Source organism: Branchiostoma lanceolatum, chromosome 5 (genome assembly GCF_035083965.1).
Source record: "Branchiostoma lanceolatum isolate klBraLanc5 chromosome 5, klBraLanc5.hap2, whole genome shotgun sequence".
Taxonomy (NCBI): domain Eukaryota; kingdom Metazoa; phylum Chordata; class Leptocardii; order Amphioxiformes; family Branchiostomatidae; genus Branchiostoma; species Branchiostoma lanceolatum.
In genome coordinates, this window is record NC_089726.1 from 17,170,969 (window position 1) to 17,186,694 (window position 15,726).

The 15,726-nt window shown below is 42.6% G+C and overlaps 1 protein-coding gene across 2 annotated transcripts; it reads right to left on the bottom strand.

Moving 5' to 3' along the window:
• Window positions 1-217: 217 nt before the first annotated feature.
• On the bottom strand, window positions 218-11,281 carry LOC136435491 (CCHC-type zinc finger nucleic acid binding protein-like). Of its 2 annotated transcripts, XM_066429048.1 has the most exons (7): window positions 11,150-11,281; window positions 9,084-9,245; window positions 8,563-8,622; window positions 8,106-8,174; window positions 7,388-7,631; window positions 6,427-6,555; window positions 218-2,859 (listed from the first exon to the last, which is right to left on the bottom strand). In XM_066429048.1, exons 2-7 carry the CDS (start codon window positions 9,226-9,228, stop codon window positions 2,751-2,753), a joined length of 756 nt encoding a protein of 251 aa, XP_066285145.1. In that variant the 5' UTR covers window positions 9,229-9,245; window positions 11,150-11,281; the 3' UTR covers window positions 218-2,750. The 2 variants fall into 2 exon arrangements, with proteins under 2 accessions (XP_066285145.1, XP_066285146.1); XM_066429049.1 differs by lacking the exon at window positions 6,427-6,555.
• Between the last annotated feature and the right edge of the window lie 4,445 nt (window positions 11,282-15,726).

Sequence of the window (15,726 nt, forward strand, 5' to 3'; positions counted from 1 at the left end):
GATGTAAGGATCAAACTCCTTCTCAATCTCAGTGTTACGTCTGTTTTTGCAACATTTACATGAAATCTTCTGGTACAACACTTCTGGATGGTTTGCCTCGAAAATAACAATGGTGCAATAACAGACACAAAAGTCTTCTCACCGCATCCTTACATCTGCTTGAGACTACAAGTCACTGCATTCTATATTTTAAAAAAAACACAATGGACACAACAAGCTCCTCCAACGCCTACTTTATTGTTATAAAATAGGTTTTGTGGTCTCCCCAGCAAAGCAGACATAACTACAATATCGGTACCTGCATCCTATCGCTCCTCCATCTCTCCTTAGGTGTCCAGCTAAACTAGTCCAAAAATAATTTACAATTTTCTTTTTAAATCTGTGCTCAATAGTGCTCTGTAAACAAAATAAGAGCTCTGATACAGAATTCGCCAGGTACATATCCATTCCAACATACAGTAGCTTTAAAGATTTTTTTTTATAGTTTTGTCCATGGCACTTTAGTACACTCCTCCCAACTTGACGGCGACACCGTAGTGTCTTTGTGTACCTCCTTCTTGGTACAATAGAATTTAACACCCCCTGCCATTCTTTCCTGTGGCTAAGACTGGCAGTAGGGTATCAAACCGAGACTTTGACCAGAACAGTTAGCCAACAAAGCAAGAATTCCCGTTGGGATGACTGACAATTAACGGTTGAAAATGGTCGATAATGCCATCTCTACACATATGGTGAATGTAAACTAAAATGAAGTCACAGGGCTACAAGTGCAATTTTCTTGATATTTTCGACTGAAATATCATATATCATGTACAAAACGAATTTCAAATTGCACATGCGGTTTTTGTCTTTGTAATCATGCCAATCACCCCAAACAAAATATTTGCACTGAACTGTTTTATTTCCACCTCTCCTTCCTCCAGGGGTCGCCATTTCGGGCAGGCTGGGAAAAAAAGGCGTTTGAAATGGCGACCCCCTCGTCTGCCTCACAACAGACAACTTTCAAACGTGGCTCCCGACGTAGCAGCCTCGCTCTCGTCGCCACGAAAGCGAGGCTGAAACTTTGGTAATGATAGGCACAAGAACACGTGTGAAGTCCTCCTCAGATCGCGTGGGAGCCACGTTCGAAAAACACAGATGATAAACTTTCCTGAGTACGGAGCATTTTCTGCTAGGCGCCTCCTCACTACTCCTGCCACAATGATAGTACTAGGAACTCTGCTACCTCCGCAGCGAGAAGTTATCTAACTTCAATGGTTACAATGCAGAAACACTGGTCTCATTACCTCAGACCGTAAATGAATGAAACAATTATACCGGAGACCCCTGGGAGACAAGCTATGCAAAAGGCAAAAAAAAATGACAAACAAAATGTTGTGGTCAGAACATAAACCGTTTTTGCTGGTGTAACTTCAGGTTTGTCATGTGAAAAGTTTGAAGTACAGGATTCCAGGGTGAATTGTTGATATCTATAACTAAACAACATGTAAATATCTTCCTGCTGAAGGATTCTCCATTCTCTGCACTGGATAAAAACCAAGAGAATGTATGAAGTACAAAGTTGTAGCCAACAGGCAATGTTTGGAATTTGTGTGGCTTAAGTGATAACGTTTTTTCCTTGCATTGTACAAAGATTGTCAACCTACTTTGCATATTGTCTCCAGAGGTCCCCGGTCTTAAAGTGCTCTTGACTCTCCACCACTCATGTGTATCAACTCGTGGGGTAACAACTTCTTAAATGTCTTAACTGTTGCCTTAAAGCATTACAGGTTCTTAAACAAAGGCTATAGACTGCACTGAGTACTATACTCGACTTCTACGTGTGATACGTTCATACCTATCCACCTACAATCACTACATAAAATGTGAAAATCAAAGAATTTTTTGAGCTTCATGCTAGTTGGAAAAACAGTAGAAATATGTGTAATTATACTGCATTTGACAAAATCCACATGCAACTTTCCATGGTAATAGTTGTTAAAATGCCAACTGAAGCAGTGCAAATGCTAGCTACTTAGAGAATAAAGTTCAAAGGAATTACTGATATGAAGGATACCCACTGTTGCAAACTGTCAATGAACAAAAATGGCTGACGCAAAAAGCAACCTCACCAAGAGTTGCGCTTCTTCCTATTACGTCCTTTGAAGTAATGAGAGTTCTGTGGTTTGGGTGGGAATCAGGCCCGCTGGGCCATGCTTCCAACTTCTGCTGAGACTTTAGAACTCCAAATATCCCATGTGCTATGTAGAGAATAAAAATTGTCCAAACGAGTTTCCTCCATGAACACCCCTAACCACAGAGGTCGTCATCCGTCCAAAGGAGCCTACAATACCTGGAGAGAACCTCAGGTCTCTCCTACCTCCCCCTCACGCCACAGATGTGAAAATTAAGTCACCGCCTCGTTACACCTGCACTTTGCAGGTAGCATCTGCACATGCATACACATGTGCATACACCTCCCCATGTGCAACGTGCACCAAACAGTGCAATACAATCGACAAACTGCAAAATAGTAGCTGACCACTCCACTCCCCCTCCACACTACACAAAATTTTCTCGAGATTATACAGAGGCTCACATAATCAAGTTTAACATAACATCAGGTGTTTGTAAGTTTATTTATTCTTATAGTACACTTCCGTTGTGCGAGCTCCGCCGTGCCGACTCCACCCTCCACAACTCTTGGGGCGGTGGGTCGTCCGTAGAAGCCGTGATGCCAAAAGCTGATCCTATGTCAGAGGTCGAAATCTTTACGCAACTGAGGTGCACTCACGGGCCACGTGTCCCGGCTCACCGCAGTTATAGCAATTGGTGTTGGCGGTGGGGCAGTTGCGTGCCTCATGGCCGGGCTCATTACATCTGGAATGGAAAAAGGGAAGACGTTTCTATCACGATGCTCTATTAGTATCTGTATCTATATAGCCGGTATAACTGCCATTAGGCGTAACACACCAGCTTTAGTATTACGGCTACAAAGTATCAATTGTAGAGCTGTGTACCGGTACACAGTACCGATACAGTATCGGTATTATCAATCAGGTACAGGTCCAAAAATACCGGAAGTTGTAATATCGGTACTGTACCGATACTGGCCAAAATCAAACATATACTTACACTGTTACACTGTTTATACATGCATATATACTTCTTGGAACAGACCACAACATTGCTAGTGCCTACCTCAAGAATAGTAACATTTAAAACAGGGAGTGGGGTATAATTCCATTCACAAAGCAACACTTGCGTCCCGACAAGTGCCCATTCATGCCCATTCATCACGTTCCAGCCCCACTGTGTTTCTCGGGAATTCCCGGAACAGTTCAAGTTACTTAGTAGGGTAAACATCTCTTTGTACTGTAAATAATGTTCCAATATCAGAATTGTATAAGTGCACAATGCACTTCAATATAGTAGATTACTTTGTAGACATGCATAGACAACAGTGAGTCATAATCTAGACATTGTAATTGTCACAAAAAGTTTTAAAGCAGTGTGCAAAAACACACTGCTCCCCCTGCAAACAGTATACCCAACTCCCAGGCAACAGTAACATATGTGGCACGTGAGCTAAATCGTTGACCACGCCTCCCAGACCTCCCCAGACTCCAGCAAGCCCAGTTCTCCCTGGCAACACCCAAAATAAACACACGTGGCCCATGCTCTGAGACGGTGGCCACGCCTCCCCAGACACACCGGCGCCGGGTTCTGTGGCTGACTCTGAGAAACTAATCAGTGCTTTTGTTTCACAAAAGGCAACATTGAAGCACAAACGGCTTGGGATTTCTCACCCATACTAAGAAAATTATGCACTACATCTCCCACAATGTATATTTTTTTCCTTCTGTATTATCAGACAATTTACTTGTTTAACACTTGTGCTATAAGTGAGGTTTCTTTTGATGTTGGGGATTGGTGACTTTGTGAGAACTGAAAGTGAAACTGATACCGCCTACTATCATGCCGCGGCCCATAACTGTAACAAGTTGCCCCAGTCACTTAGCGATATGATTGGTTGAAATCAGTTACCGGCCTGATGCAATCATTTTTCTGTGGTTTGATTGGTCTATTAGTAGGGTAGCTGCATTCTACTGTATTCATTACCTGTCAGTTTTGTTTTCATGCTAGCCTGATCAGACTGGTAATTTGACATGCCCGTTCCAAAGTTTGGGAACATATGACAAAGAGCATGGGGGAAACTGTCGGAAACACAGCAAAATGTAAACATTGCAATGCCGTGGTTAAATGTAGTGGAGGCACTACAAACTTGTCTTAGCACTTGTGCCGTTCAAACATGCTTCTTTCATTGTTTAAGATCGACCATAATTTTAACTAGTAGTTCAGGTACAGATTCAGGTCCGGACCTGTACCTGAACCTCTGTACCGGTACCTGTACCTGTACCTAAAATTTTTTTAGGTACACAGCTCTAATCAATTGATATTCTTCTGATAAACATGATAAACGACACTTGCTCATACATCTAAAAAGGTTGCTGAGTGTTTTAAAGTCTCACAATTTCAACGAAGACCTCCTGAAATGCTAGCCAGAAGTATGGCAATGCGAATAAATTCTGTAGGCAACAGTATGGTGAACAGAATATTGAATATTATGCACATTGTACTTCTTCCATAGGTCTTATTTAGTTGTTAATGTCTCATCTAATTGTTAATGTCAACGTTTACTTACTCCTTTTCTCATGGATGTTAAAAAGTTTAACATTTTACAAGAACAAAGATTTGTTTAGAACATGCACATTTTCCCTTGAATATGACACACTTCCAATCAAACAAGCACAAACCTACAAAGAATAATTCTATAAAATGCAACACAGTAGCCATGATTTTGTGACTACTGATATTTGAGAAGAATGCAGAGGATGAGAGGCTAGAATGAACATCATCCAGTATAGCAGTGTATACAGTACTTGTTTATGAGAGAGTCCGTAGAACTTGATGTAGTAGAAGTGTCAGAATGATGGGTTCTCTTCAAAATAACACCCCACAACTGTCCTTCCCCCAAACAATTATTAAACAACACCAAATAAAGGTAACTTTGAGGGCTTGAATGTTATAGCTATACAAAGTAGTGAGTCAAAGGTTTAGTTATAAAAGGTCCTCTCTAATTTATGAAATTAGCTGAGTCAGTCTGTATTCGGAGAGAAAAGAAGTGCCCAAAAGAGCACACCAGCCACAGGAACTTCTACAGTGCATGCTCACTACAGAATAAACCAGAAAGTAGGCAGTTTGGGATAACAGTACACTACAGCATCAGATGTGTCCTCCTTGATTTTTGTGGGCTCTAGACTATAGAATGTCATTTTCTTCCCATGCATATATTGCAAATTTTTAATATCTGCTTGACTTTCAACTGAAAACAATAAGAAGTTCAAGGAACAACTGTTCATAAAACAGTAGCGCAACTAACAAGGAAGTCTGCCTTTAGAAATATAGATTGAATATCTGGAAGTTATCAGAGATTTATTTCAGTAGGAAAGTAATGGAGTCAGAAAAATCTTAAGATAAAAATTTCTCTGTTAGTGGACATAATGTTTGATTGGATCATAGATTCAATATCTGGAAGTTATCAAAGATTATTTCAGTAGAAAAGTAAAGGAGTCTGAAAAATCTTAAGATAAAAATTTCTATGTTAGTGAACATTATATTTGATTGGATGCCTTTAGAGAGTGTCAATTCAACACCTACTTCTATTGTTCTTTAGAAATGTTTCACCCTAGCCAGTATACTATGACTTGTCTTTTCTTTGCTAAAATCTCAAATGAAACTTATTTTGTCAAAGAACAGAACTGAAGGAAAGACACAAGTGCTGATAACAGTAGTTGTAGCTGCTAGAACTGCCAGGATTGGTTGGTAACGCCTTTCAGGCCAGACGTGGCTCATGGAGGTAAGAAGCACGAGCAATAAGTCCTCTAACTGGCCAACAGAACTTTCCCAAAAGTTGTTGCAAAAGGAAATAAACTGGCATTCTATTATTTAATTTTTCTCCAGCATTATGCCTGCTCTATTCTCAACAGCTGGCATATACTCGTCACTTGTAGGTAATAGAGGGCAATATCATATTCAGCTCATCTTTTTCAATCACACAACAGATGTGCTGCCAAGTGGTACATCTGCCCCTTTGCAACAGACTGGTTTCTTTCAAACAAAGTAGGACAGAGCTGTAATGGCCACATGGAACCATACGCCGGTTCTTGGTTTGAACTAAACATGCGAAAGGTCAAAGGTGATGGCCCCTAACGTGTAAACAGTTCTCCTGGACCAAGGAGGTTATATAACCTCCTTGCCTGGACCATGCTTGGTACATGCCCAGACGTGTTTCCCTTCTCGGAGGACTTCAATTTTGACGTGTTACCCACAACGTATCACTCAGTGCATGCTCAGTTCAAATCGTGAATCAGCTTATAATCTTACTCTTGGCCTTCATGAACCACATTTGGTTTACAGGACGAGTTTCCTGTACTGAGCATGGATGAAGTTGTCTTCACCTGTTCTTGTTCCTCTTTAGGGCACTCACGGGCAAAGTGTCCGCGTTCGTTGCACCTACGGAACCAAGACAGAAGGACAACATTGTTTTTTTTACACACTAGGATAAGGTCTAGGGGAGGGGGCTGCATAGATTTAGGACTCATCTTTTATTTCATCTGAGGATATTTCCTTAACTTCTTTCCTAGAGCCATGCAGTTTATGATTTTCAATTAATGTTACCTTACACCCTATGTCCTGTCATTAAAGTTATATCATATCTTCATCTTTCACAAGATGAAGCATCTTATGTTATAATCTTGCTCTATACATAATTACATTTCATTATTGAGGGTTGATTATATTGTCACCATCTGAAGAGCTTGCCATGAAATCAAAACAGACACCAAGAGATCTTTTGTTCCTGTAAACCGTAATCACAGGTCTTTAACTATGGTAGTTCCACAAAGGCAACAATAATGTGATGTTTTAACTCAACTAAAAGTAATCTAGGGTTATCGATTTTCATCCTGGACAATTGTGCATGCTTCGGTTTGTTGTAATCAAGCGGTATAATTCTTATCAAGCGCATTATTCTCCATTTAGCCATCACACTTTTTCAGTTTCCTTTTCTCTGCAACCTGCCCAGAGAAAGTCCAACTGCAAAGGATCTACATCAACGTTGTCTGCATGCAACTTTCTATGATTCTTTGCATCAACACTTGGTTTTCTCTCTCAGCTCCTCAAACTTCTCCTGACAGGAGCTTTACGATGCCCTCTTGACTTGTGAAAAGCTATTTGGTAACATTTATGCTGCTTTTTCACAGTTTTTATATCAACAGCAACCCATTTTTTTTTTTGCTGTTTATTTAGTTACTGCCATGATGGGAGGTGAGAGAAGACTCCTTACCTGAAGCACTTGGCAGGGCCCTTCTGCTCGGGGCAGTCCCTCGAAAGATGGCCTGTCTCCCCGCAGTTGTAGCAGCTACGGTTGTCAACGCCACCACCACCGCCACCACGGCGTGGCCGGCTATCGCCTCCGCTGGGGCAGTCCCGAGCCACGTGGCCTACCACCCCGCAGTTGTAGCACTCCGGCGACTTGGTGGAGCAGTTGCGGGCAATGTGGCCAGGCTCGCCGCAGGAGTAGCAGCACGCTGTGACATCAAAGAACCATGGCAGGGTGTTAGCTAGCTTTGGGTCCATGCGTCTTTTGGACGCCCCACACTAAAGAATAAGAAATTAGAAGCCCTCTTTTGCAGCTGGATGCCCAGAGGACACCCTAGTTTCCCTAGTAATTACATACACTTGTTACTGTGTTAATGTTGTTTTTTCATCCTACCAGAGTCTGGGACAGCAGAAAATTGATTGACATGCAATGCTACCAGGGAATTGTTAATCCATAGAGCCTATTGGGAGACTGCGAGAAAAGGGAGCAAAGTTGAATTGCTGATTAAACAGTTTGAGTTGTACTCAGTGTTGTCAAGTTATAAAATGCCTAAAAAAACAGCTACTTAAAATGCTCATCTGCCAGAAGTACGACAAACCTTACCCCTCAACTTTCTTTCACCCTCTACCACAAACTTAAGTCTGCACGAAAATAACTGAATTTACGGTATTTCACCACTTACGCTCATCAGAAGTCTGGTTGGGACAGTTGCGGGCGATGTGGCCAGACTCCTTGCAGTTGTAGCACACGTCTGTAATGGTGAAGCACAGAGTCAGCTGAGGGCATCTACCATGCACCAATCAATCAAGTCAAGTATCATAACGTATGCCAGTTTCACAACAGATATATTTCATATTATGCAACATGCCAAAGACAGGATTTTCTTGTAATTTTTGGGACTGTAATGGTGTTATAGATCTGCACCTGTCAGTACAGAGAAATGTAGGATATTTTTTACAGTATGTGATGTTTTTGGATTCTTAAACATCTTCATTTTATCTAATTCCCATGTATTAAGCCCAACCTTTTATTTCATCTGAAAAAGAGCCCACGCCCTTTATAGTTGAAATTGAGTAGTAGGCCACCATAGGCTTTTAGCATTTCAGAGAAAATTCCACTCAAGACCGTTTAATCCTTACCATCAGGAGAAGAACAATCCTTGGCAATGTGTCCCTTCTGATTACACCTGAAGCAGCGATCTGTGTGATAAGAAAAGTACACAATTTGTATAAAACTAGAAAGTATGCAAACAAGAACACTAAAACTAAAAGCTATTGTTAATTTGTGGCAAACTAAATGTTTTGTATCAAAACAAAATTGTTGAGCAAAAATAGGAGGGCAGACATTTGCTAGCATGTAACTGCTTCAGCATAAGGCAAAGCTAGTTCATGGTTTGGAGAGCGCCATGTAACCTGTGATATAGTGTGGGTGATATGTCAAAGTTGAAAGGCCACTGAGGTCATGGATCATGACTTGAGTGAGTGAGTGAAAGCCCCTGGCAATACAGAAAGAATGGCCACCAGCCTTCAACCTTGACATATTACAGACATAGCATCATACTACAAACACACCGTCAACTAGCTTATTGCATATAATTGATAGCGGCGGGATATTACATCATCACCAATGGCACCAAACGTTTAAAGCGAGGAAACCTCACCCTCCTGGCGTCTGCCACGGAAGCCGCCACGCGGTGGGCCACGCCTGTATCCACCACCACCGCCGCGGCCGCCGCCGCCTTCGGAGGGACACTCCCTGGCGAAGTGGCCAATCTCGTGGCACTTGTAACACTCTTGGTTACTCATTCTGAGGGCAGTCAGCACTGTGGAGTGGATGAAATAGCATTGTATTACTATTAGGAAGCTTCGGAAGATACATAGAGAATTCAAGGTCAATACACCCTTATTACATTCGGATTGCTCGCAATCGCCCCAGGACTCCAATGTTGCAGCTGGACAGAATATTGGTTGTACTATCATGGCTCGAAACAGTGGGTGCATGTGCACCTTTGTACACCCAAAATTGGAGCTGTGCACCTGATTTTTGACTGTGGGTGCACCAGTGCACCTAGACATTTTTATATGCCATAGGGTAAAGGTACTATTGTAGACTAGTACAAAAATATTTTTGAAATGTAAGTATCAGCAAAAGCAATATAACCCTTTGTTGTGCTTTATTTGATGCATTTTACTTGTTTGAAATACTTGTTAGCTATAGAATTACAGGTTGAAGTTCTTAAGAGAGGCAGTGGCGTTAAACATTGTAATTATGTTTTGCTGACATTCAACTTTAATCTTTCTGTGCTACTATTTTTTTGGGGTTGGGTGCACCTATTTCCAAAAATGAATTTCGAGCCCTGACTACTGTTGGGGGCTATTTCAAGCAATCCTACTTTATACTGAACATGATACTGAGTCCCAATGACTGAGTTCCAAATGTTCCAGGCTAGCACCAGGAAATCAACTGGTCTCTACTTAGTACTGTAACCTTTACATCTATCTTCTGTATTTTCAACAGAAAGAGACTGTTGGGTTTCCACGAAATGACAATGATTCACCCGATATGAGGCCGATGGACTTTTTTCTAGATATTCTTCGATGTACATGTAGCAGATTTAAAGGCACCTGAAGAAAATATTCCGGATAAGGCAATCTGTATGAAATTGATATTTACTTCCCCATATTAGCACATTGGCATCGTTACCTCATACTTTGGGCGATTAAAAAGTGCGCAGAAACAAGCCGCAAAAGGAGTATTTTATTTATTGGGACCACCCAATAATCCAACCGTTTAACAATTTTCGGTAACTTCCTGGCACATGACGTCACAATGTCAGAGTACATTGCGCCACGATCACGTGATGGAGTTTCCAGTATCGTTCGAGACTCTTCGTTCAGTCTCGCACTCATTCGGTAGATTTGAAAAAATGCCTGCCCTCCAAGCGAAGCGGGCAGCGCTCACATTTTCAATGAGTCCCCACCACACAACGGCATCACATATTTGATCCATGAACGTCAATATGAAATGGGATATTGGTATCCAAGCCTACCATATATGAAAATTGATTTTGAAAATCCGACATTCAACGCCCTATTATAATGCTTTGGGCTCATTAAAAAAAAAGCCTCTCCCATCCCCTCCTCCTAGTTTTTTCTTTTTGATTAAACCATGCCATTTTGTCTTCATTCATGGGTCCTTCTATCTAAACCCTTTTCTATGTTTTAATAATCATTTCAGACATTCTTCTTGTCGATTAAAGATTTTTTTCCCCAAGAAGTCGAAGCCCATCCATAGAGGGCGTGGGTGTGCTTACGTATGGACTATGTCTTGCGGTGGGAGGGGCGCTGGTTGCGCACAGGTTCCCGCCATATGGAGACCGTCTTTCTGTTCTAATCTACGACACGCAGAGCCAAAATACCCACGCCAAATCCGTTCTGGGTACGCTTAGGAACTCAACACACAATAATAATTCACCTACGCGAGAATTATACCAGGAAAATCAAGGAAAAACTAGAGTGAACTTGATGGCGCTACTTTCAGTTTTCAGGAAAAAAGTCGTCAGTTCCGGTCAGCGACCTTTGACATGCTGACAGATAATTCGGTTTATACAAGAAATTAGACCGAAAGTAAACAATACAAAATCAACTATGTGATCTTGGGATCTCCTGGAACATTTCAGACGAGTGAAAAGGGCGGATTGAAGGTCTAAATGAGTGAAAATCTTACCTGTTCTTGACGGACTGAGAAAGTGCGTACCACCACTTACACGTGTTTTGCACACGACACGGCTGTGGTTCTTTGGTGCCGTGTGCAGCGTACATTTCGGGCTATTACGTCACATCATGACCAAAATCATTTAAGAAAAGAGTTGTCCTCATCCCGGTCAACTTAGGAATTGATAAAACTAGTTTCTGGGACATTTGTGCTCCCTCTTCTAGCTAATCGGTAACAATCACTGTCTTTAGCGGTGCACAGCCCGGTTCTTCCGCGACCGGGGTGTAGTGCGCGACAAAATAAGCAACGAAAGGGTTTCAAGGGCCAAGGTTTCAGCATAAAACCTCCTTGGTTTGAGTTCATATGTCTCATATTATACTGCTAACTGACATTGAATACTAAAATAGCTGAAAAGCGTATTGATTGGTGTTATTTGGAGATAATTGAGTTGGGATCCGAGCCTTACTTCCTAATATTCATCCGCGTTGAAAGTGAAGGGTCCGTTTGTAGCGTTCTGTGTGTGATGTTTAGCCTCTACCCAGGCTCCAAAGGACGATGGAAAAATAATAGAAATTGGCCAATTAGACGGATAACATGATCATAACATGCCATAGGACTTGGTCTGCTAAAGAAGTTACAGTTTGCGATCCATTGCGCCGTAATCTGACAGTAAGGCCAAGAACGTATATTAAATCGCATACACACTCTGGCATACACAGCACTTACTCGCTGATCCTCGAGTTTTCAAGCACGGTCTGGGACCCATACACGGCCAAAGACATCAACTTGGCAAATTAGAAGCAGTGCAACCGTCAGAGCAGCCCGTTGGGTAGAGAATCGCTTCACTAGTACCGTAGTCCAGTGTGCAGGCTATGCCAGGCCTGCAGCGGCCCACTCTACAAGCCAGACCAAGGAGGTCAGACGCAGGCGAGCGAGGCTCATTACATTCTATAAATATCACAACGGTACAGTTGTTATCAAACACACGAGTTAGCCCCACCCTCCGAGTGTGCGTCATCTCGCACCGTGACTCGACCGTGACTCTCACATGGCGGCATACAAAATTCCCACATGTAGAACGGCAATTAACGTTACAGGAGGCAGTCCTTCTTGGTTGTGGTCCTTTAGCCCCTGAACCATTGACACAGTCCACGGCACCCTCCCCTTTCCCAACCCCTGGTCTGTTATACTATAACGTTACATCCCCACCTCCAGCCCGCAGTAGACTTCCCCCGGAAGGTAGCATAATCTTCATCATGCTGAAGGAGGAATGAATGAATGGATGAATGAACCTTATTGCTCAACAATCGACATGGTACAATGTATGGCATTAAATCAACAATACTATAAGGCTAATTCTAAGTACAAAACATCATCGAAACCAGTATGTGGGTTACAATATAGTCATGTATGGGTAATTCTGCCTCGCTTTTGGAATGATCTATGGAGAAATTGACCTATGTAGGTGGATGTAGGAGTCGGACATGACAACAGTACATAGAAAATATCGCTTTGTGTACCAGATAGGGTGAAGTTTGTCTTAGTAGTAATACTCTGTAACAGCGCATCTCTCTCTTTACTATAAGCTTGGACTGTTCATCACAAAATGAAATTCATCTTCAATATTTTCATTACAGGTGGTACACAATCTCTGAGTGGCTGGTGTGTTGTGGTGTCGAGGAAGAAAGAAGAAGATAGGTCACAAACGGCTTCTTTGGCGGACCAACTCTTCTGGCACGTCTACTTGCCCAATTTCTACTATTTTTCCAACGACCCGTTGAGCCTGGTGACGTTGCTATGCCTCGCGCCGTGGATGGTTAAAAAACAAACTGCAGTGCTAGAATTTTCTTTATAATTGGCTCGATTATACGCTATGTTTATCTCTTTCTTACAACATCGGTCGTTTTAGCCGGAACATCTTTCCCGTACGGGAAAATGCCAAATTTTGCGCATCATTTTTGGCGTTTTTTTTTTCCTTCTATAAATTTACAAAAAAAATTAGAGAGGTTGAAGACACAAAATTTGCATTTGTTTGCCGTGGATATAGAAAGGAATGAGGAGATAATCAGATCTTGTGACAATTTGCATACTCGGTAAAAACTTTCTAAAATACTGAGGCGTGGCTTCTAGTATGAATTATGAAAAATGTGTTATCTAGATATCAGGAGGACATTCAACATGTTGGAAATGCCCTTGCCTGAGGTCAACCAACAGCGACTTCTAGCGCCGGAATTCGGAATAGCAATTTGCGTTTTGTCAATGTGTTGAAATTTAGTACTAGTAACTTATAATGTGTTGGGAAGTTAACATGTGCCCTATATCTCAGGTAGTGTGACTGACCAGTAATATAAACACTGTACCATCTTTACTTCCGCCAAGGGAGCTGTATTTTGGTAGTTTTCTTATTTCTAGCTTGTCCGTTTGATATGTTTTGTTTGTTTCTCGACGGTGAATAGTAACTTACACTGTATTAAAGTGATATCAATGTTTTTTCGTGCTTTTGTGTGCATGTGTGTTTGAGCAAGATGAATTATGGCCTAAGAAAGATGCGCAAATGTTCTGCAAAATATGGATTTGGATTCAAATATTTTGAGCCAGTTTTAGCACCATTTCTGGTTTGCCGTTTGCCGAAAAAAAGACAATACTTTTGTGTGCATGTGTGTTTGAGCAATATGAATTATGGCCTAAGAAAGATGCGCAAATGTTGTGAAAAATATGGATCTGGATTCAAATATTTTGAGCCAGTTTTACCACCATTTCTGGTTTGCCGTTTGCCGAAAAAAAGACAATACTGAAAGCGACATACACATGTAATCATGTAATCATTTTCTATTGCTTATCATTGAAGTTGGACAGAGTGGAGCACCTTTTTGACCGTGCACTCCCCGGAACGACGCACCTGTGAATGTTTTGTTTGCATGGGGCACAGAAGGGGCTGGGCCTGAATGCTACATATAATAGTGGGTGCGCGGCTCCAACGGTATGCGCCCATTGGAACAGACGCGAACCCAACTTGTCATCGCCATTGTTTAGCTTTACTCTCCTCAAACCATCGCTCCATCAGCAACAAGACTAGATTTAAGGCCTCATTTAAGGCACAGCTGACCCATTGCTCAGTGACCTCTAGTTGAGGCTATTGTGTCCATGATACCTGGGGCACCGCGACAGTACATACAGTTTCCAAGGAACGGTAATCAACACCAGTCGTCTCGGGTTACCACACACCTGCACGTACCACTTTCGCAAAGATGATGGGGGTGGATTAGCATAAGTCACTTTGATTACCATATAATCTATAGTGACTATGGTGTTGAGAACACTTTGCTAGGTTTCTGTTTACCAGTTGTGGTCGGTCTGTAGATGTAAACAAATTTCTGTAGAAAAAAGAAATGCGTGAAAGGGAATGTCTAATTGGTTCACCCCCTTCGATTTAAATAAAGGGGTCTTTTTCACCGACATCTTAGTAGGTTGTTTTAAGGTCAAAGTACACCCCGGTAAGGTACTCGCCCGGGGGTGACTACGCACTTGTGGACTGTCCAAAACTTTTCACCGTTGTTTTCCCTGGATTGTATGTCGCTCGGCTTGTTGTAACATTCCTTTACACTCTAAGTCGCTAGCAGCACGGCAGGATGGACGATTCTGGTACCCAGTGCGAGGACGATTTTGAGAAGGAGACCGGTGAAAGTGCGTCCAAGCCCGCGGCGGTAGACTCTAAAGCACCCGAGACGGCGATAGTCAACAAGGCGTCCCCTGACGACGGCGTGTCGAGCCCGACGGTAGTGGAAGGCGCACCCGACACGACAGGTGGCAAGAGTAACGGAGTAGACGAAGCGGATTCGGCAGCTATCCTTGACGAGCTGATTGAAGACGAAGTCGAACCGGAGGTGAGCTTGAGGGACTCCGGTATCGGACTGGAGCCACAGCCGCCAAGTCCCACCTCAGAAGAACCCAAGTCTCAAGTGTCAGAGGCCGAGGGCTCCGGTATCGCCGAGGACAAACCCACACCAGTAGAGCCAACTCCTCTCGATTCTAAATCTGATTCTTCCGCAGAGAAGCCGAGTGCTTCAAACGACGACACAAAACCACCAACTTCAGACACGACAGAAGATCCTCCCTCCAACAAGGAACCACCTACTCAACCCGATCTACAGTCAGAAAACGACGGACTGAAACAACAACTGAAATCCTTGAGGGGAGACTACGAGGAAAAAGTGGGTATCCTGGAACTCCAGTTGGATGAAGAGAAGGAGAAAGTCGAAGAGCAAGCCAGACGGATCAAAGAACTGCAAAAACTCCTGAGAAAGCAACAAGACGACGACTTGACGTCTCATGGGAGCGGCGATATCAAGGAGAAGGCAAAAGCAGCAGCTTCCCTTCGGTTGGAAAGAGATTTTCTTGTCAGGCAATACAGCGAGGGTAAGACCACGGAGGAGTGTCTTAGACAAACCATCACGGACATGCTAGAAGAAAAAGAAAAGGACGAACAGAAAATCAAAGACTTAGACGCGAGAGTGAAGAGAGCGACCAAGGACCACGAGGCGAAAGACAAGAGGATGGATCAGTTACAGGCCGAGCTACGCGACGTCACA